This window comes from Arachis ipaensis, chromosome B09, assembly GCF_000816755.2.
Source record: "Arachis ipaensis cultivar K30076 chromosome B09, Araip1.1, whole genome shotgun sequence".
Taxonomy (NCBI): domain Eukaryota; kingdom Viridiplantae; phylum Streptophyta; class Magnoliopsida; order Fabales; family Fabaceae; genus Arachis; species Arachis ipaensis.
The window spans coordinates 27,374,962-27,396,087 of NC_029793.2; the positions used below are offsets into that span (position 1 = coordinate 27,374,962).

The window sequence follows — 21,126 nt, forward strand, 5'->3', positions numbered from 1 at the left end:
TCGAATTACATGCAAATTTCTATGCTCTTAATTTAAAGTTAGTTGATTCAAATTACTTGCAATTATAGTTCGAATTATATTGATTCGAATTACATTAAAGTGATCTTTAGTTGAATGCTGAAAAAAATTTTATTTTGGCTGATTTGGGTAATATGTTTCTCAGCCTGACTTATTTGGGTTTTTTACCCAACTATTTGCGTAGATAATCGCTAGCCGCGATTTGGTTTCTCTTACTGTTGGTCCTGTAGTTTTTAAAAGGAAAGTTCTGCATGGTTAAAAGAATGAACAACTATTGTTACACACAGAAAATTTGAATAAAGTTTTAATTTTTACCTGACGTTAGGAATGTTTCTGCTCCCTTAATTAATTTTCGTTCTCACTCTGATTTTCGTCAAGGAGAATAATTATTTCCATCTTCGTTTTTCATATTTTTTGTGTTTTCTGCAGTCTCATTCTCCATCTCCCTATATTTAATATTTATATAAAAATTATACTAAAAAAACAAAAAATAAATTATAAAATATTATTAAGTACAAACACACAATTATATTTTATTCAAAATTATAAGTTTAGAAATATAATATAGTAAATCATAGTCTATAAAACAAAATTTTAAAATAAAATTTTCATTCTAAAAAAAAGCAGTAAAATAAATATTCTTTCATTATTAGCATACAACTTCCAACAAACATCTCTATGTTCTCTGTTAAAACAACACAAACATAAATATATTAATATATATCATAAATTAAATCAGAAATTCAAAGTTATTAACAAATTAGAGTTAAAACAACATAAATAAACATAAATATGTGAACCCAGCAACTCAGAATCATAAAATTAGAATTATTAACAAATTAAATCACAAAATCAACTCAAAACAAGTAAAAATAAATTGAACCCATCAGCTCAAAATTACAGAATCAAAATTATTAATAAATTAAATCACAAACTCAAAACAAGTAACTCAAATTAACAAAATCAGTAAAAAAGCACAGTAATTCATCAATATTATTAACAAAATTTCAAAACAAGCAAAATAAGTGCAGAAAATAAAAAATCAATTCAAAATCACATAATCACAGAATCAGAATCACAGAGTTTGAACTAAGCAAAACAAACAAATTTGAACCCAACAACTCAGAAGCACAGAATAGAGTTATAAACAAAAAATTAACAAAATCCTAAACAAATCCAACAACTCAGAATCACAGAAATTATAATTAACAAAATCAAACCTAAGTATTTCATAATTATAAACCCTATATGTTTAGCACATAATCAGAGTTAATAACAAGAAATTAACAAAACTCTAAACAAATCCAGCAACTCAGAATCACAGAAATTATAATTAACAAAATCAAACCCTAATTATTTCATAATTGTAAACCTTATATGTCTAATTGCTTCAGATACATAGGAGAGAAAATCAAACCTGAAGTCAAGTGAATGGGAAGGAGGAAGAGCACTCGAAGAGGGTCAACCGGTGGCTGCTGCAGCGTTGACGAGCAGTGAAGAGATGGCAGAACAGTGGAATGCGACAACGGAGAGCGAAGAACGGACGCCGCGAAGCTATGAAGAGAGAGGGGAGAATGGATGCCGCGAAGCCGTGAAGAGAGAGGGAAAAACGGAGAGGGGAAAGACGCCACATCTGAAGAGAGAGAACGAGACGGTGAAACTGTGACAGTGACGGCACAGGAGTGGCCGGTGGCGAGTGGTGAGGGGTATTAGGTATGGAGTATGGACGTATATGGTGATGGGAGTTTTGAACAAGGTGGAGAGTTAGGGCTTGGGGAGTGGAGATGGCGCAGTAACAAAGAACTGGAGTAGTAGGAGAGGAGTGAAGACATTGAATAAGGTAGAGTTAGAATTTTTAACATGTGAAATTATTAAAAAACTCCTTATATTAGAAATAAAGTAAGATATTTAAATAAATTTAAGAATTCGAACAATTATCGGGGACGGGACGGGAATCTCCGTTCGAATTTTCGCGCTTGTCTCGGGAGAATTTTACTCCCCATCTCCACGGAAAAATTTTTTTGCCTTCAGGTCCCCATTCGAGATAGTTTCCGCAAAAATTCTCACATTTCGAAAAATTTTGACACCTGACTTTATACAGAAAAGAGAAAAAAAATAGCATTTTTTAATTTTAATATGATTATCAAATGGGTGTAATATTTGAAAATGATGATAGTATAGTGTAATACACAAATTTGACTGTTTGATCTGAAATTATATAAATCGTGTTCCACAATTTATGATAGAGACGAGTATTGAAGAAATCGTGATCTACACTAAAAGGGAGCAATTTGAGATGTTGGATTAGAAATCAACAGTAAATATATTTCAGACAAAACGATATACACGATTTTAAGGGACTTCGACGTGTGACATGCATACATAGAGAGAAAGCAGTCTGTGATCTCCAACCTAATCTCTCTCCCATCACATTCAATTTTACTCTCTTTCACTTTTACTCACAACGAAACACACTTCCTCAGTTCCTCTTATCTCAGCGTCTCAATTTCTCTCCTTTCAACTCCATTTTGAATCTCAAAGAAGCAAAAGAAAATTTGCAAATGGAAATGGTGGATGAATGTTTCGTTATATTATTTTTAGAGAAAATTCTATTCTCCTCCGATACGAGATGCTAAAATGTATATTTCTTCCCTTATAATTTAAAAAAAAAATTTTTAATCTATTTTAATTTTTTTTGTGTTAACTAATTTTAACTTTATCCATTTTTCAAGTAAAAATAAATTATTTTTTTATAAAAATACCTTTTAGCAAAAATTTTATTCTTTTGTCATTATTTTTTACTTACCAAAATACTCTTTAATAAATTATTTTTATTGATTAAATTGTATTTTTATCAAAATATTTTAAAAAAATTTAATAATTAAATTATTTTTTCTAAGATACCTTTTGTTAATGGTTTTTGATAATGGTTTATGTTACTGTTAGTGGTTTAGGATAGTGGTTTAGGAGAGTGGTGCAGGCTAGTGTTAGCGGTTTAAGCAAGCGGTTTAGGCCATTGGTTTTTGTTAGTGGTATTTGAAATTGGTTTTTTTAAGCGGTTTGTGGTCTTTGATTTGGATAGTGGTTTTAGTGATGGTTAGCGGTTTAGGGGGGTGGTTTGAGTTGGTGGTGTATGGTAGTGGGTTTTGTTAATGGTCTTGTTATAGCGGTTTATTTTAGTGTTAGCGGTTTAAGCAAGCGGTTTAGGCCAATGGTTTTTGTTAGTGGTATTTGAAATTGGTTTTTTTAAGCGGTTTGTGCTAATTGTTTTGGATAGTGGTTTTAGTGATGGTTAGCGGTTTAGGGGGTGGTCTGAGTTGGTGGTGTATGGTAGTGGGTTTTGTTAATGGTTTTTTATAGCGGTTTATTTTAGTGTTAGCGGTTTAACTAAGCGGTTTAGCGGTTTAGTGGTTAACGGTAGTGGTTTATGATAAATGTGATCATGCATCTGTTTTTGTTAATGGTATTTGCACTAGGTTTGAGTGAGCGGTTTCTGTATAAAATGTTGGTCGTTTGTTTCGTTTATCTTTTACACATGACGATTTATTTTCTGGTTCCTTATGAAACATATTGTATATGTTAGTGGGTTGTGCATCTGTTCTAATTATGCGGTTTATGTACTGGCCAGCCTCGTCGTTGCATATCCAGCGTTAGGCGGCAGCAGGGGATGCGTCTTGATGAGAGGTACGTTCCGTACCTGCAGATGGCCGGATTGTACCATCTTGCGAGACTGAATGACAGATGGTTCCGACTAGACGAGCCCCTAGTCAGCGCATTCGTCGAGAGGTGGCGGCCTGAGACGCACACCTTCCACATGCCGTTCGGAGAGTGCACCATCACTCTTCAGGACGTCGCATACCAGCTGGGGTTGCCAGTGGACGGAGATTACGTTAGTGGTTGCCTGACAGACTTCCACCTTTACATTGAGGGTGGGAGACCTGCTTGGCAGTGGTTCCATGAGTTGCTCGGTGTTTTACCTCCCGAGAACCAGGTGCAGAAATTCGCAGTCAACTGCACCTGGTTTCAGGAGACATTTGCAGAGTGTCCAGACGGGGCTGATGAGGAGACAGTTAGGCGCTTTGTCCGGGCCTATATCATGATGTTATTGGGCACGCAGCTCTTTGCCGACAAGTCCGGCAACCGTATACACATCAGATGGCTACCTTATGTTGCTCGGCTTGAGGAGATGGGTCGCTACAGTTGGGGGTCGGCGGCACTTGCATGGTTGTACAGGTGCATGTGCCGAGTCGCCAACAGACATGTGGTGAAGTTAGCTGGCCCTTTACAGTTACTACAGTCTTGGATATTCTGGAGGTTTCCCACTCTTAGACCATCTGGGTATGATGAGATTAGCTGGCCCCTTGCCTCGAGGTACCGTTATTGTTTTGTATTATATATTCTTCTCGTATTTATTTTCGATTATGAAACCAATTTTAATGTTTCTCGTACGCAGATGGTCTGGTTACAATCCTGGGATTAGCAACAAGGGACCTCGGGTACAGATGGCTCGCCTGAAGATCGACTTGTTACAGCCTCGGCAGGTAAGTTACGCAGACCAGTGTATTTCAAGTCATTGTTTCAGTTTATATTGTAACAACCCTTTTAATTTTTATTTTTCCAGTTCATATGGATGCCCTATAGCGCACTAGACGTCATCCAGGTTGTACATCCGGAGGTCTTGGAGCCTCGGCATACGATGTTATGGCGGTGCAGAACGTCCCTGATTTACTTTGCGGTTGTGGAGTGGCATCAGGTTGATAGAGTTTTACCTCAGTTCGGCGGCGTTCAGCCCATACCGTCTCCCGCCTTGAACATCGACTTCTTGATGTCGAAGGATGGGAGAGGAGGTGACCGTTGGTTCCCGGCACAGTACGCTGACTGGCATGTTCACTGGCAGGAGCGTGCGGAGCACATTCTACAGTTTGACATCGTCCCCGACCCCGGTCCGTCACACGATTTCTTGACATGGTGGTATCAGCACGGAAAGAGGTTTCTGTCGCCGGAGATGTTATTGGGGGATCCGAGAGGTATTCCTATTCCAGATGAGGCTATGCAGAGGGGTGCAGGTCGACTTCCAGATATGGACCGGGTCGAGGACGTTCCCGACAGACGTCGTATTGAGCGGAGAGCTCGAGTTGGGACACGTTGTAGCCAGCGGGAGTGGATCGGGGCGGATCTTGCTATGGATGACGTCGAACCCCCAGTTAGGGGTGGCGGGAGAGTTCGTGGTCGTGGAGGCAGGAGGAGAGTGGGTGCTGCTAGAGAGGGTGCCCAGATGCCTATGGGAGGTGATGTTGCGGGGGTTGATAGGGCCCATCGGGGCGGGCATGAGCTGTTGCGGCACTGGATCGCACCTATTTAGATGATTTATGGATAGTGGTGTATGTCATGTTGTTATATTTATATTGTCTACCTTATTGGTTGGTTATCATTGTTATGGTATGTACGTTGTAGTTATGTTATTTGATGTTATGGTTTGTACTTTGTTGTTTTGTTATGTCATTTACTATGATGTATTCCACTTTTCTGTTATGATATATAGTTTCATGTTATGTTATTCATTATGATTCATCCCTCGCGGTAATGTTGTTTGTTTTAGAAACTAATTTCAATCATTTAAAACATATTCAGCAGAAATATTTGGTACGAATAACAAGTTTCATTACTAATAGGAAACAACTTAGTACAAAGGAGCACAATGGTTGCTAACTTACGTAGAAGACAAGTGCTAATAGATTAAGAAATCTCCTATTGATTTCCAGCAGTCCCGCTGGGGCCAGCGCCTTGTGGACAACTATGCCTGGTGTGACCTGGCTGCCTGCAGAGGCCACATCTCTTTGGCTGGTTCGGATCTGCTTCATCCGTGTTGGTGCGGATTCTTGTGGATCTAGGACGACCCTCCCGCGCACGCCTCATATTCGGATCCGGTATAATGGTTGGCCCTGCATAAGGTGGCCAGAAATCCTCTGGAATGGGAGGTGTAAATCCCATCTGATAGACACCGAAAACGGAACTCAGGCGATAGACCTCGTGGACGTAGGGCTGCCATGTAAGTCGTGAATAAGCACAACATGCCAGTGCGTGTGGACAGGGAAAATGAAGTGCTTGGAAGTATCCACAATCACAAGTCTTAGACCCTAATGAGACCCTGTACGTACCAAGGGAGAATGAACCTGTCGGAGTCGTCTCAGCAACGGTGTATTCCGAGTTATCCCTGTCGTAAACAGTCACCGTGAAGCACCTGGCTGTCTTCAGGTTGGCCTTGATACACTTTACTAGGTATTGACTGAATTGTTGTCCAGTACCCATCTGAGCCTCGGCCTCCCTTCCCTTACGGACAAATAGCTCAGCTAGCCTTCCGTATGTGGCCTTCACCAGCGAGCAAACAGGGAGGTTTCTTACCCCCTTCAGGATTGAGTTGACACATTCAAAAATATTGGTCGTCATGTGCCCGAATCTCCGACCCGCATCACAGTACTGTGTCCACAACGAATACTCGATTCGGTTCGCCCAGTCACACATTGCCGGATTCTCAGAGCGCATAATGTCAAACCAGTAGTCGAACTCCACTTCAGTCTTCGCATATGCGGCGTTAACAAGAAGCCTCCGGGCATCTTTTCCCTTGAACGTCAATGCAAAATTCGATGCAACGTGTCGAATGCAGAACGCCCGGTACGCAGCTGGGGGTAGCCATCCCCCATCCGGAGCCTCGAGTGCTGCCTTGATGCCATTATGCCTATCTGAAATAACTAACAGACCCGGCTGAGGTATGGTTCGTGCTATATATATATAATTCGAAACAATTTGTTTCGAATTATCACAACCTATCCTAGTAATTCGAACTAACTAAACTCGAATTCCTTACTTATAATTCGAAACAATTTCTTTCGAATTATGTTGAAACACAAACTAACCTAGTAATTCGAATTAATAAGACTCGAATTCTTCATATATAGTTCGACACAAGTTGTTTCGAATTACGTTATGTTGTTACCTTCATAATAATTCGAATCATATTGATTCAAATTACTTTAACTCGTTGCATGCACATAATACGAATGAAGTCAATTCGAATTACTTGTGATCATAATTCGAATCTTATTGATTCGAATTACATAATAATTGGTCCTGGTGGATACAGGTGAAGATTTTTGATTTGGCGGAAGGTTTTTTAAAAGTTATAAGGGAATAGAATGTACATTTTATAAATAGAATAGAGAGAAGTGTCATTTTAACATCTCGCAAGAGAGGAGTAAAATTTTCTCTTATTTTTATTAAAAGTATGATTATTATTGTTGTTTATTATAATCAAAGGTTACATTTTAGTCATTATTATTGTTGTTGTTATTATTATTACAATAATGCTAGGAACCAAGATGGTTCCGGCCAAAAACCAGCTAAATGTCTTTGGGTGAATTCAAAATCTTTACGTGGATGGTGCTTATGCTAGGCATTAGGATGTTTCTTTTCTTTGTAAATTGGATGGTTCTGAATCTGTTTTCTGATTTATTATGTTTTAGGCATTTGGAGAGGGAATGAGGGTGAAAAGACAGAAGCTAATTGAATCAGTTTCCGTGATTCACTTTGCAATGATACTGAACGTATCTCCTCCTAATTTGAATGTGGTGAAACATTTAATAACTAATATTTTAAATTATAAATAAATAAAATTAATTACTATATTTATAATTAATTAAATTGTTCTATTCTTGACTGATTTAGAGTTGTTCCATATATTTTTTCTTATTATTAAAAAATATTTATTTAATTATTATTGGTATTGTATATTAGTAGAAAAAAATAATTATATTAGAAGCATTATCATTAAAGTTGAAAATTTGGATAGAAAAATAAAAGTGTTGGTCACGATTTGAGAAAATGTGACTCATCACGACTTCTAGACGCAGAAATTTATCTCTCTTTAAAATTGTGATCTATATTTTTATTCTGCCATGTTAAAAATTTATCTTTGATAAAGTCGTGATCCACGATTTATTTTCACTCTCACTAATATTACACTAAAATAACTTAATATTAAAGTATTACACTAAATTACATTCTGTAACCCAATATTGAAAAAAATTAGCCGAGATGGTAAGATTATGGTTGAAACTCTCGAGTGACATAACCATAGAGAACATTTTATATGAACACTATATCAGCTTTGCAGTAAAAGTTAGTCGGTTATCAACTACAATTTTTTTTAACCAACGATTAGTCAAAAACACAACCTTTGTTTCTTAAGTCAACAATCATAAAAGGAAGAGAAAGAAAAAGAAATTTTTTATTAAAAAAAAAAAAAGAAAAAAGTTAGTCGTCGGTTTACAAATTTTTCCTGCTGTATTGAATTACCACCAAAACTTGGATAGGTTTGGAGTTTGGATCAAAAGACAAAGAAGAGGAAAGCATAAGCTCAGCTCTTATGTGGTTAATTGCAATAACAAGGATATATATAATAACTCTGAAGTCTCAAATTAAAGGAGAAATTAAAGATTATTATTCATTCATATTAACATACATATTGTTGTTGGAAGTTGTGGAAGGGTAATGAATAAGCTAATAAAGTAATTACAAGTTACAAGTGATGGAAGGAAGCGCAAATTATTGAACAGGTTGTCGAAATTCTACTACTGCTGAGCCTCTTGGTAATGAAGCTCGGACTCAGAGAAACGTTTCTTGTACTGAGCAATGAAGGTTGTGGCCTTGGTGTCGATGACAGGATCGGCTACTCCCCACCGGCCTCTGTCCTCGTCACTGGGCCACACCTTGGTCCACGATGTGGCCTTGTTGGGCCCGTCGTCGTAGTAGTAGGCATCTGATGACGATCTGTGCCTACTGCTGTTGGATTTGAAAATGTTGAGCACCGACTTGAAGGCGGACTTCCTTTGCCTGTTGTTGCCTCCTGCCATGGAAGAAGCTAAGTATGCAGTGAGAGAGGATATTAATTAGTGAGTGTTAGTTGTTTCTTGACTTGGTGGCTCTGAATTGTGTTTGTTTGTTTGTTTGTGTTTCAAGTTGCAAATGAAGCCTCGGAGGGGGGTTTCTATTTATAGGACTATGCATGCCGCCTCATTTGCTATTCTACGTGGGGTCTTGGACACTGGACACTTTCTCTTTATTTTTTTTTCTATGTACATTGGTTAATTAATATGATAAATAGTTTTAGGGCAAATATAATTTGTATTCCTAATATTTGTGGTTTTTTTAAATATTTTTAATATTTTTAATTTATGTTAAAATTATCTTTATAATTTTGATTTATTTTCTAAGAAACTAAGTTCTCTAACTATAAACCTCTCTGTTTCGACACACTCTTAAGAATCAACTGAGCTAGACCTCATGATTGTACTTATGAACATAATAATCTAATTTAAAGCAAACCAAAATTATATTATTTTTTACTCAACTACTTATTACTTAGATGATTAAAATTTATCATTATCAACACATACATAGTCTACTTTAACTTCCTTTTAAAAAAAGACAATTGAGAACTAACTTTTTTAAACCAATAATAATCAACCAACATTTATCTTCTTTTCTTAAGAGAGAAACATTATTGATTGATTGTTGACTAAAACAAATTAAATTCCCAAACTTTTTTTTAAAAAAATATATCATTTATATATATCTCATCACTAAAATGTCCATGTATTTATACTTGATTCTATGAAAATACGTAGAAGATCATTATTTTGTAATACTAAAAAGTAGAATCTTGTTCAAATCAGGGGTTAAATCCCAATATTCATGGTTCAAATAAGCTCACATGGATGAAACAGTAAACCATGTTTCAACTTTTGGTATAAATAGGCACATTTTCTATGGTCCGCTGGTTATTCTTGCTTGACTCAAGAAAACAACTTGATTAGTCATATGGTTGGTTTTGGTTTTATTTCTCCTTAATGGGATGCTTAATTGTTGGTTCTTCTCTTCACGCATGAGTTCTAGATTCATGTTGTTGCCACTCTTGTTTTTTTCTTCTTTTTTAATTAATTTATTGTGAGACATATTCTACTGTTTTTGCATGAACTTTTGTACATGTTGAACTAGACAGATACCTATAGTGATTTGATTTCCCACTAATTAGGGGTAATAACATTCCATAATAATTTATCTTTATTTTATTTTCAGTGTTCAGTTCAATCCTCTTCAGTCTTCACCAATAGTAAAGTGGCAACTATTGAAAATTAAATGTCACCTTTTTACTAAGATTTACCAAATCAGCTAGATGTGTGACCTTACTATAACTTTAATTGCCCTAAAAATTATTCTAGGGCTAAATAGATAATGATCTAGATTGATCTTTAATAAACAAGACTAGACATATATATAATCTAAGGTTGATAATAACCACAGAAGAACATTCTCACAGCTATATGTAAAATGAGATTATACTAGACATTCATAAGGTTAATCATAACAGCAGAAGAACATTCTCACAGCTAAGAACGGAGTATTTAGATAATTGTTGTAGTAATTTTTTTTTAAAAGATAAACTAAAAAGTAGTATCCGATCCCTAGTAGTTAATAGAGTAAGAATCCTCTAATCTAAAATGAAAACGATTTTTGTTTTAAGTTTTATTGATTCAATATTAAACCTATTTTATTTATTTTCTAAAATGAAACTATTTCCTTAAAAAATCCGAATTCTTTTTGACAGGTGTTTTAATAATACACTTTATTTATTAAGATTTCTAAATAGACAAGTTCAATTTCAAAAATTTGTGTAACTCTTTATACATTTAATGATATATTAGAGTCAATATTTAAATTAGACCCCAAAATTATATTTACATTTAAATTTAATCTCTAAATTAACATGTGACTCTCGTCAGCTTTTGATTCTGTTTTCGTTACAAAACTATTAAGGCGTGTTAGATTGACAGTCGCCACGCTGAACTTTCTAATTGTTATATAAGGTGGTAATTAAAATTTTTTACCTAATTAAAAAGAAGTTTTTAAAATCCTTATTAAGTGAAATTAAGATTTTTAAATGTTTTATAAAGAGTAAATTGAAGTATAAAATTTTAATTATCAGGTCAGATCATCATTTATACCACGATTTTATTACAAAAATAAAGTTAGGAACATAAATCATAAATGCTAAGTTAGAAGATCAAATTTAATAAATAAAAATTTTAGAATCTAAATTAAAATACGAGTATAATCCTATAAATTTAGAGACCACTCTAAGTGTTAATTTCATATTAAATTAATGTAAAATCCTATTTAGGGCTGGTTATGTTGTACAACAGGTGGCGTTACTAACCGTTCTTGCTACTGCCGCCAGAATAAAATAAACAGCAGAACAGCATATTATTTAACCCAGTTACTTATTCATAAATGCAAACATGCTTGAATAAAATATGTTAATTAATTTAGTGGAAAGAATATAAGTAATGGATTATTAACTAATCAGTGAAGAATGAAGAGAGGTAGTCAAAAAATAGCTTTATAGATTTGGTGCATGCACAACATGGGTAAGGTGTAGGTAATTTTTTAAACTTTTCTTCTTTCTTTTTCACTATAAATTATAAAGAAAGAGTATGATTTAGTAGGTGCTTTGAATTAAATAAATATTTTTGAAACAAAAGTTATTCTCCATTTCTTCTACGTTATTCCCCTCCCATAGAAAGTGTCATTAGTGGCCACAAACCAGTGGCTCAAACTAAAAATATGCATATTATGCTAAATGGACAAATCCGATCCATTAGAAGTCTTAGCGTAACGAGTATTAAACTCTAATTAACAGTAAAAAAGGGGCATTGCTGTTGCATAAAATATGAACTTTCCCTATTCTTCTATATATATATTACCTGCAAGTTGCAAAGTTGGGGAATCTGAAAACAAAACATTAAAAATAAAAAAAAAATCTAAATTTAAAAAATTATTAATTTTGATGGCCAGAGTTTGGCATGCCAACCTTGCACAATTAGACACGGACCTCTTTGTATTATATTATTATTTCTTTTCCATTAGAACTGCTATTTTAATTCATTGTGATTATGTTCCCTAGCTAGCTAGCTGTAATCACATTTGAGATATTTTAATTTTTTTCTTTAATTAAAAGCTAATTTAATTTCATTATATGCATCAACGTGTGTCTTGTTTAATTTCATAATACTTAAATCACACGCTTTGCATATTTATAGAACAATATAGTATTACTCTCCGTAGTACCAAATTAAATTCAAAAGTAATTGAAGTTTCAACAAAATAGAGTTTGAGTGGAATCTACTTAATTAGATATTATATATGATCAAGAAAAGAAGGTTGTTGTCCACTTTATATATGTTGCCTTATCTACTTAGAAGCCAATAATGAAAGCACTGTGTATAATGTTTGAGGCTTTTCCTTTTTGGGGAAAGTTACATATTCTTGTAATATTCTCTTCTTTAACCTTCCACCATAGAGTAAATAAAAATTGAAATTCTATCCCCCCTTTTTTTTGTTAATGCGGTTTTGTAGCATACTTGCACAAGTAATTATTCTATACCTATCTAGTGCTGTAAAAATAAGCAGAGTGTTAGTTACTATATGTACCACAATTTACATATAAAAAAAAAAAGACAAATATATACACATAGTACAATTTATTTTAGAACAGTTAGATGATAAATATGATTTTTATTTATTTTATTCATGTAAATTATCCAAATTCAAATGTTCATTTCGGTTCAATTGCGTCCCCCAAAGGCAAAAAAATTCATTTTGTATGTATTCCTGCTTCACTAACTTGTTCAATAAACAGGACGAAGAAAAAAAAAATAAAATTAACTCACCTTTGAACTTACTCATCAACTATAAACTACAAGAAATTTAATCACTAAATCGGTTACTAATAAATTAAAAATTAGTGACTGATTTTGCGACTAATTTTTTTTATTATGAAGAAGTAACTCAGTCAATAACGAAATTAATCATTATTTTAAAAGTTTCTTGTAGTGCATACATATAATATTATATTTGTTCATAAAACCTACCATTAACCATAATTTACCAGCAAGAATTTTCATCAAATTTACCTACTAAATTTTGGTATGTCACCATAAGATTGTAAAATTATAAAATCAGATTACCACAATTCACGGTAGATTGTACCAACTAAATAAATCGTTAGTAATTACCACGATTTACTATGAACGTGAATGAAACCTAGAAATGTCTAATAGCAGGGTGCAGTTTCATAACATGCTTGCTTTTCCAAAAAAAAAAAATGTCAGCTCTATACATCACATTAATGGAGGAATTAAGAAAACTTGGGAGGGAGAAACATTTTCAAACAAAAATTCAACTGATATTTTTATATAAATATCCACCACATTTGCAAAATTGCAAAACATTTTACAAAAAAATATACAATTCTGCTAGGAAATCAAGAGGGGTTCAGCCAACTCCTGCCAACTTTTTAATGGGCTGGATCTTGAAATTCATCTTAATAAAAATAAGTTAATATACATGGATGTTTCTTTTACTAAGTATTAGAATGTTTCTTTTTCATACTAAATTGATGTTCTTTTATATATTTTTTGAATTTTTTTTGTATTGCAAATATGAATGTCTCTATTTCTTTAAGAATTTCATAATTTTTTCTTTTAAATGATCTCAAATCTTCATTCACTTGAAATTATGGTAGATTATTTCAGCTGCTTGAAACCTTCACTCGCCATGGAGGAGTCAACACCTTTATTATGAAGTCTTTTATATTCCAACCTATCTGCAATGGTGTATCTTCTAGCTAGTTTCAAGCAAACAATTTCTGTAAATATGTGAAGAGAACAAGGTTGAATAAATACAAAATAACCTTCACTGTTGCAAATGAACATAGGTATATAGATGTGAATTTATATAAACATGAGAGACTGAAAAAGGTGAGTTTCAATGAAAAAAATACCATCAAAACTAAAACAAAATCTTCTGGGAACTGATCTTCAAGCTGATAGACTTCAAGAAACTCACTGTTAGCTTTCATAATTAACTGATAAAAAATAGCAACTAAGAAGAAAACAACCAAATCAGCTCCAAAGATATAGGCATACAGATCAATTTCCCTTTTTCCACCACCAATGATGGAAACTACCCGATACAAAAAATCAATTTCATTAAAAATGCTCACTTCCAGCGAAGAGGGTCTGACGGTGAGAGAGAGGAGTCTGTGTGTGTGGTTATTGGAGGTGGATAGGTTAATGTGGAAGAGAAGAGATAAAGGTTTTTATAGGTTTTAATTAGGTTTATTTAATCAATTTTAAATTTTAAATTTAAAAAATTTAAAATTAATTATTAATATAATTATAATTAAGTTGTTCCATTCTTGGCTGATTAGGAGTTGGTTCCATATACTTTTCCAAAAATATATAGTGGATATGAAAAAAAAAACGAGTAGCCTAATATTGTACAAGATTCCAATTGCACTTCAGTATGGATTTATGAAGTTTGATTCATTTGTGATACAAAACAATGCTGAAATGCGAATATTGTTTCATTCCTATATAAGAGTTTTCCTGAGGTTTGAGTGACAAAATTGTATGCCAAGATTGAAGATGTGGCAACTAACTCCGAAGGATCAGCACCTAATCCTCATTTTGTTGGTATGGAGGAGCTTCTAGTTCAGTTTCTTTTGTTGCACCTCCTGGAGTATTGTGGCGTTTTCTTCTTTTGCAGCAGATTTGAATTGTGATGCTGATGTTGCATGTAACATGGGTAATAATTATACATTCGGTATCTTGTGGTTGTAATGACCTCACCCCGTTGTGTAGTCAAAGTCTCTATGAACGTCAGGGACCCGGATAGAAGAAGCACTTGGCGAGGATTATATATGACAATGAAGAGCCTCCCATGCACGATAGACAGTGATATCGAAGAGAATGTAGGAAATATTCTGGTTGCATAGGCAGAGTTCAGAGATCAACAATACTTATTTCGTCACTTCTCAACTCTCAATCTTGATGTCATGATTAAACAAGGGTTTTTGGATTTAGAATTTAGAATTGGACACAACAATCTATATGAGATTTCTAGACCCAATGAGTTTTAAATTAGACAATGTTTTCAAAATAATGAAGCTAGCGATTCTTAGTGTGAAGAACTCTAGTATCCAATATAGGGTTGAGTATAAGGTGTCGAAGTCAAGATCATCTCAGGTATCATGGAAATTGTAAAGATTTTGAAAATGGTTACAACCAGTGATTCAGGTTACACTGACAAATAAAAAGTTATTGGAGAGTTAGAAGTTGGTATAATAGACCTCACACATGCTTTGCAACCTATGTTTCGAGCTTGTATGAGTGTTTAAAAAAAAATAGTAATAGCCAATTAATTGAGAAGTAAAACTTTATAGTCATAGAGTATTAGAGCTTATGAGATTGTGTATGAATTACATATAAGTTATAGAGTATGCAAAGCTAGAATTTTTTTTTATTATAACTTATTCTATAGAACTCATCCCTATTATTAAGAGGTAACTAAAAGTATCTTGTGACATATGTTGCGGCAATTATGCTGGTTAAATTAAGGATATTGTTTAAAAAATTAAAATAAATTATAATATTATAAGGTAATAAAGCTGAGTTATAATTGATATAGAATAATGGATCAAAGACCATGAATTAAAGTACCAAAATACTTATCACGTCTACAAATTCCAATTTTATATAACTGAAAAGAATCTCCCGATCAAAGACCATGAATTGATATAGGCTTGGTAACACTGATAGCTCATATCAAGATTAATTGTAATAATATTGTAAGAATGTAAGTAAGAAATTATAAGAAGAAGAAATAGTGTATGAATTATTATTACGGAATGAAATACAAAGAATAGAAAATATGGAAAATGAAATTTCCTTCTTCGAATCAGGGATGACTTCTTACAAAACTTTACAATTTATGCATACGTGAAAATAAAATATCTTTTTTTCACTCTATAAAATTTCCATAACTAACTCTCCAGCTCATCCAAGAGAAATAATCCCCTACTTCGCACCCTCATCATCACTTTCTAACAATACCTTATATTCAGCTTTGCTGTTTGAACTGGCCCAATACTTTGTACTGATCCCATTTCCTCTTCTGTAGCTTGGTCATTGTTTGGGTTTATTGGCATGCTAACAACTAGCCTACCCTCCAAAACGACCTTGTCCTTAAGGTCAATTTTAGGGAACAATCTCATCAACTCTTCCAGATTCTCCCACATGATTTCATCCCTAGAAGCTCCTTCCCAATCCACCAGAACTTGTGTCCTCACGCCACTATCAGAAGTCACAGAATGACAGCCGAGAATAGTAATTGGGTGAGGCTGGAGCCACGGTGGAAGATCAGGTACTTCGATTGGTTCAGTTGGAGGTTCTCCATGAAACGCCTTCAATACAGCCAAATGGAACACCGGATGCAAGGTGCAACTAGTCGGTAAGGCTAAATGGTACGCTACCTTCCCTATCTTGTAGGTAATTTGAAATGGACCATAGAATCATTTCTTTAATTTGTTATGGGCACTATGTGTTAGGAATTTCTGGCGGTAAGGTCTAACTTTTAACAAAATACAATCCCCACTTCAAAAATATTCTCTCAGCGGTGTTGATCCGCTTGCTTCTTCATTTTCTCTTGCGCACATTGGAGGGAATAGTGTAGCTCTCAATGCAACGCTTCCCGCACCCTTAGAAATTTATCTACGGTTATGACTGTGATGGAACCCGGTAGGTAACCAGGAAGGATTCGCATCGAAAATCCAAAGAGGGCCTCATGTGGTGACATATTAAGAAAGGAATGATGAGAATTATTATAATAGAGTTCAACCCAAGAGAGAAAGGAAGATCACTGATTCAGGTATGAGTGAGTGAATACCCTCAGGTATTGCTCCAAAGTACAATTGACCACCTCTGATCTGTCTGACCATCACTTTGAGAGTGATTGACAGTGCTGTAATGGAGTTTAGTTCCACCAAATTCAAAGAACGTTTTTTTAGAATTTGCTTAGGAAGGGATCTCTATCTGAGACCATAGTGACAAAGAACCCATATAGCTTGACCACCGAGTTAATAAAAACGTTGGTCGCATCCTTTGCATTAAACCCATGTTTAAGAGTTGTAAAGTGACCCACTTTAGTGAATTTTTCCACCACTACTAAAACGGTCGTGCATCCCACATATTTTGGTAACTGCATAATAAAATCGAGTGAAATCTTAATCCACAGTTGCTCTGGAACTGGAAGAGGTTGCAGTAGTCTTTGTGGACGAGCTGGAACATACTTAGTCATTTGGCAATCCAAACATTGTTCTATAAATTTCCGAACAACAGTACCTAGCCAAAAGAACAATTCCACTAATGATTTGTAAGTTTTGAGTAATCCACCATGGCCCCCACGTACCAAGTTGTAAAACTCATATAAAAGCAATTCATGAATTCCGTTATAGTTAGGAACCCAGAATTTTCCTTGATATAGCAGCAGATTGTCTCTTACCCTATAATCCGCACTAAGCTTACCTTCATTAAGTTGTTGATGTAACTGTACCATGGTAGTGCAGTGATTATTAGCCAACTTGAAAGACTCCAAAAGAGATTATTGTACTGTAGAAAGGCTACAAAAAATAAACGGAGTCTTAAAATTAGGATGGCGTGTGAAAGCATCAGCAACTTGATTTAATTTGTTAGTCTTGTATTCAATTTCAAATTCGTAACCCAACAATTTGGCCAAGTCGTATTGTTGCTCCAGTGTTAAAATCACCTATGACATTAGTTCCTTTAACCCCTGATAATCTGTCTTTATAATAAACTGTTTGCCAAGGAGATAGTGACACCACTTAGCCACAGCCTGTGTAATAGAATAAAGCTTCCTTATGTAGGCTGAAGTAAAGCTCATCCTCGGGGTCAGTTTTTTATTAAAATAAGCCAGAGGGTGTGCATTTTACATTAAAATTACCCCAATGTCCTTGTGAGACACATCAGTCTCCACTGTAAAAGGCATAGAAAAATTAGGTAATGCTAGGACTCGTGTGTGAATCATGATAGTCTTCAGTTGCTCAAACACTTTATTCGCAGCCTCACCCCAGTGAAAATTATTTTTCTTAACCAACTTAGTCAAAAGCTGAGCAATTTGGGCGTAGTTGGCCACAAATTTGCGGTAATAATCTATTAATCTGAGAAAGTCATGTAATTGTTTGAGAAGAAATAGGTTTTTACCATGCTTGAATCACCTCTATTTTAGACGGATCAACAATTACCCTTTCTGCCCTCACAATGTGTCCTAAATACTCTACTTTCCCCCAGCCAAAGAGGCATTTTGACCTCTTAGTAAATAGCTGGTGCTGGAAAAGGGTAGTGGATATGAAGTCCAAGATGATATAAGTGGTCATCTCAAGTCTTACTATAGACTAGGATATGATCAAAGAAAACAGCAACAAACTTTCACAAGTAACAATGAAAAACCTTATTCATTGTAACCTGAAAAGTTGAAGGAGCATTAGTGAGACCGAGGGACATCACTACAAACTTATAATGCCCTTGATGCGTGCAGAAAGCCGTCATGGGAATAGAATTCTTATTCATTCTAATTTGGTGATAATTGGACCGCAAATCAATCTTAGAAAAATAAGCTGCACCAAAGAGTTCATCTAATATCTCATCAATGGTGAGAATATGAAATTTATTCCTAATAGTGATTACGTTTAGGACCTTATAATCGGCACAAAATTTTCAACTCCCATCTTTCTTCTTAACCAACAAAATTGGGCTGGAAAAAGTACTCTGACTCTCCCAAATTATGCCCGTCTCAAGCATCTCTGCCACCAAACACTCAATATCCTCTTTCTGAAAATGAGGATACCTATAAGGTTGAATACACACCGGTTGTGATTCCAGGTCCAGAGTGATGGTATGATCAATATTGCGGTGAGGGGGCAACTGAGTTGGCTCTTCGAAACCTGGCTGTACTCTCCTAATAATTGTTGTAATTTGGGCTGCAGCAAACTTTTGCCTTTCTCATTGTCAGTCACCACTTTTAGATGGTACAAAGTAGTGAAAACCTCTGAAGAAACTATCCTTTGGAACATTTTGTTGCTAATAGCATCAGGTTGGAGCAACCGCTCACCTTGAAGCTTTACCAAAATATTATTCACCATGAATTCCATCATAAGCAACCCATAATGCATAGTAACATAACCTAGGCACATGATCTGTTGAATCTCTAGGACAATGTCAGCCCCTTGGAGAACTATCACAAAGGTGCTAATGAAAAATTGATACCCCTGCATTACTAGAGGGATATTTTCACAATAAGCCTTGCAACCAATCATATATCTATTATCAACTAGAACCTAGAGTGGTGTGATTTGCTGAATTGGAAACTCCAGTCTCTCTGCCACACTTGCCTTCACACAATTATAGAAACTTCCCCTATCAATCAGCACTATAATCGGTTGTCCATTATAGGTCCCATACTTGGAGTGATATTGATCCACCATGGCACTAAAACTAACCTCCGGTTGGAGCACCTCTATCACAATTGGCCCTTCCATGCCTGGTTTATAAACAACCTCTGGTTCGAATTCTTTTAAGATCTCATGCATTTCTTCCTCTCCGATCAACAAGTAACAAGAGGTTATACATTTATGCCCAGATGTCCACTTATCCTCACACTAGTAACATAGGTCTTTATCCCTCTTCATCTTAACTTCAGTCGAAAGTTTCTTAAAGGGAGGGTTATATGGTGGGTGTCTTGTGTAGTTGTTTGGTTGTATGCGAAAGAGAGAGAATTGAGAATGACTAATTTGTTCCAAGGGCGGTTCATGGATGAATTGTTAAAGTTGGTTTGGGATGAGGTTTGTATAGATTTGATGGTGTTTGGTGTGTGTGATGTTGGTTTTTTGGTTTGGGTTCATTGCATATTTCTGGTCATAGATCTTTGCCAATGATACTGCATTAACATATGAAGTCAGCTTAGCTAACAATAACTCACATTTTAGGTACTCTTGAAGACCCTCAATGAATAAGGAGATCACCCAATCATCACTGAGGCCTGTAACCTGGTTGTTAGATCTTCAAACTACCCTTGGTATTTGGCCACTATATTGGTTTGCTTTAATTCTTTAAGGACAGCTTTGGAGTCGTAGTACTGATCCCGACCAAACCTGACAAGCAAAGCATCCAGAAAAGACTATCAAGTATATATAATATGATTATTGACCCCCAATGATACCAAGAATATGCAATTCCAGACAAATGGAAAGAAATAATCGTAAGTCTCATTTCCACAGGTACAACAAGCCATTCAAAATACTCTTTCACTTTAAAAACTCATTCATCCACATTACTTTCACCATCAAAAATTAGTAAATCAACCTTTGTACCTCTTAGTTGGTAGAATGATGGTTGTGAATGAAAGGTTGAGGATCCCGCATCACCGTCTGGTGTCACTTGCTTCAATCTGAGAGCTTTTGTCAACATACTTTGAATCTCTCTCAATGACTCTTCCAAACCATCCATGTGGATACTCGTGATGGAGACTTGACTGGCAACCTCCACATGATTCTGTTGCAGAATAACGATTTTTTTCTTTGTTTTGCTAGAGTTTATCGGAAGCCATCCTTCCCTCTCAACGAGAGCACCACTGATAGCTCATATTAAGATTAATTGTAACAATATTGTAAAAATGCAAGTAAAAAATTATAGAAAAAAGTAGTGTATGAATTATTATTACTAAATCAAATTGAAAGAACAGAGAATATGTAAGATGAAATTAAATTTCCTTTTTCAAATTAGGAATAACTTCTTATAAAACCTTATAATTCATGCATATATGAAAACAAAATATGCTTCCTCCACTCTAAAAAAACCCCGTAAATAACTCTCCAACTCATCTGCTTCACACTCTCATCATCATTTGCTAACAAAATCCTCCATCTAAGATGAAATTTTTTTTTATTCTTTTTGTATTGGGCTTTGCTGTTTGAACTAACCTAATATCTTGTACTGATCCCATTCTTTTTGCTGTAGCTTGGTCTAGTGTTTAGTCTTATTGGCATGCTATCACTTGGTAATTAATATATAATAAGCTTTTATTGATTATGTTAACTATATTACGAGACAATTTATTTTAAAAATTTAAACAGTTAGG

At 34.9% G+C, this 21,126-nt stretch overlaps 2 protein-coding genes and 1 long non-coding RNA gene across 3 annotated transcripts; 1 reads left to right on the top strand and 2 right to left on the bottom strand.

Moving 5' to 3' along the window:
- LOC107615311 (protein MAIN-LIKE 1-like) lies at window positions 3,587-5,380 on the top strand. Its single transcript, XM_021111823.1, has 3 exons — window positions 3,587-4,389; window positions 4,472-4,559; window positions 4,640-5,380. The coding sequence occupies exons 1-3, from the start codon at window positions 3,686-3,688 to the stop codon at window positions 5,378-5,380; spliced, it is 1,533 nt and encodes a 510-aa protein (XP_020967482.1). The 5' UTR covers window positions 3,587-3,685.
- Window positions 5,767-8,927, bottom strand: LOC107615310. The gene is made up of 2 exons (XM_016317393.1): window positions 8,690-8,927; window positions 5,767-6,797 (listed from the first exon to the last, which is right to left on the bottom strand). Exons 1-2 carry the CDS (start codon window positions 8,925-8,927, stop codon window positions 5,767-5,769), a joined length of 1,269 nt encoding a protein of 422 aa, XP_016172879.1.
- On the bottom strand, window positions 18,278-21,120 carry LOC110266701. The gene is made up of 2 exons (XR_002354200.1): window positions 20,360-21,120; window positions 18,278-20,140 (listed from the first exon to the last, which is right to left on the bottom strand). It is a non-coding gene; the product is annotated as an uncharacterized LOC110266701 (long non-coding RNA).

Coding starts and splice junctions, on each gene's coding strand:
- LOC107615311 (XM_021111823.1), top strand. CDS start 3,686: ATGCGTCTTGATGAGAGGTACGTTCCGTACCTGCAGATGGCCGGATTG. Junction 4,390..4,471: donor AGCTGGCCCCTTGCCTCGAG/GTACCGTTATTG, acceptor TCTCGTACGCAG/ATGGTCTGGTTACAATCCTG. Junction 4,560..4,639: donor ACTTGTTACAGCCTCGGCAG/GTAAGTTACGCA, acceptor TTATTTTTCCAG/TTCATATGGATGCCCTATAG.
- LOC107615310 (XM_016317393.1), bottom strand. CDS start 8,927: ATGGCAGGAGGCAACAACAGGCAAAGGAAGTCCGCCTTCAAGTCGGTG. Junction 6,798..8,689: donor CATTGCTCAGTACAAGAAAC/GTTTCTCTGAGT, acceptor ATATATATATAG/CACGAACCATACCTCAGCCG.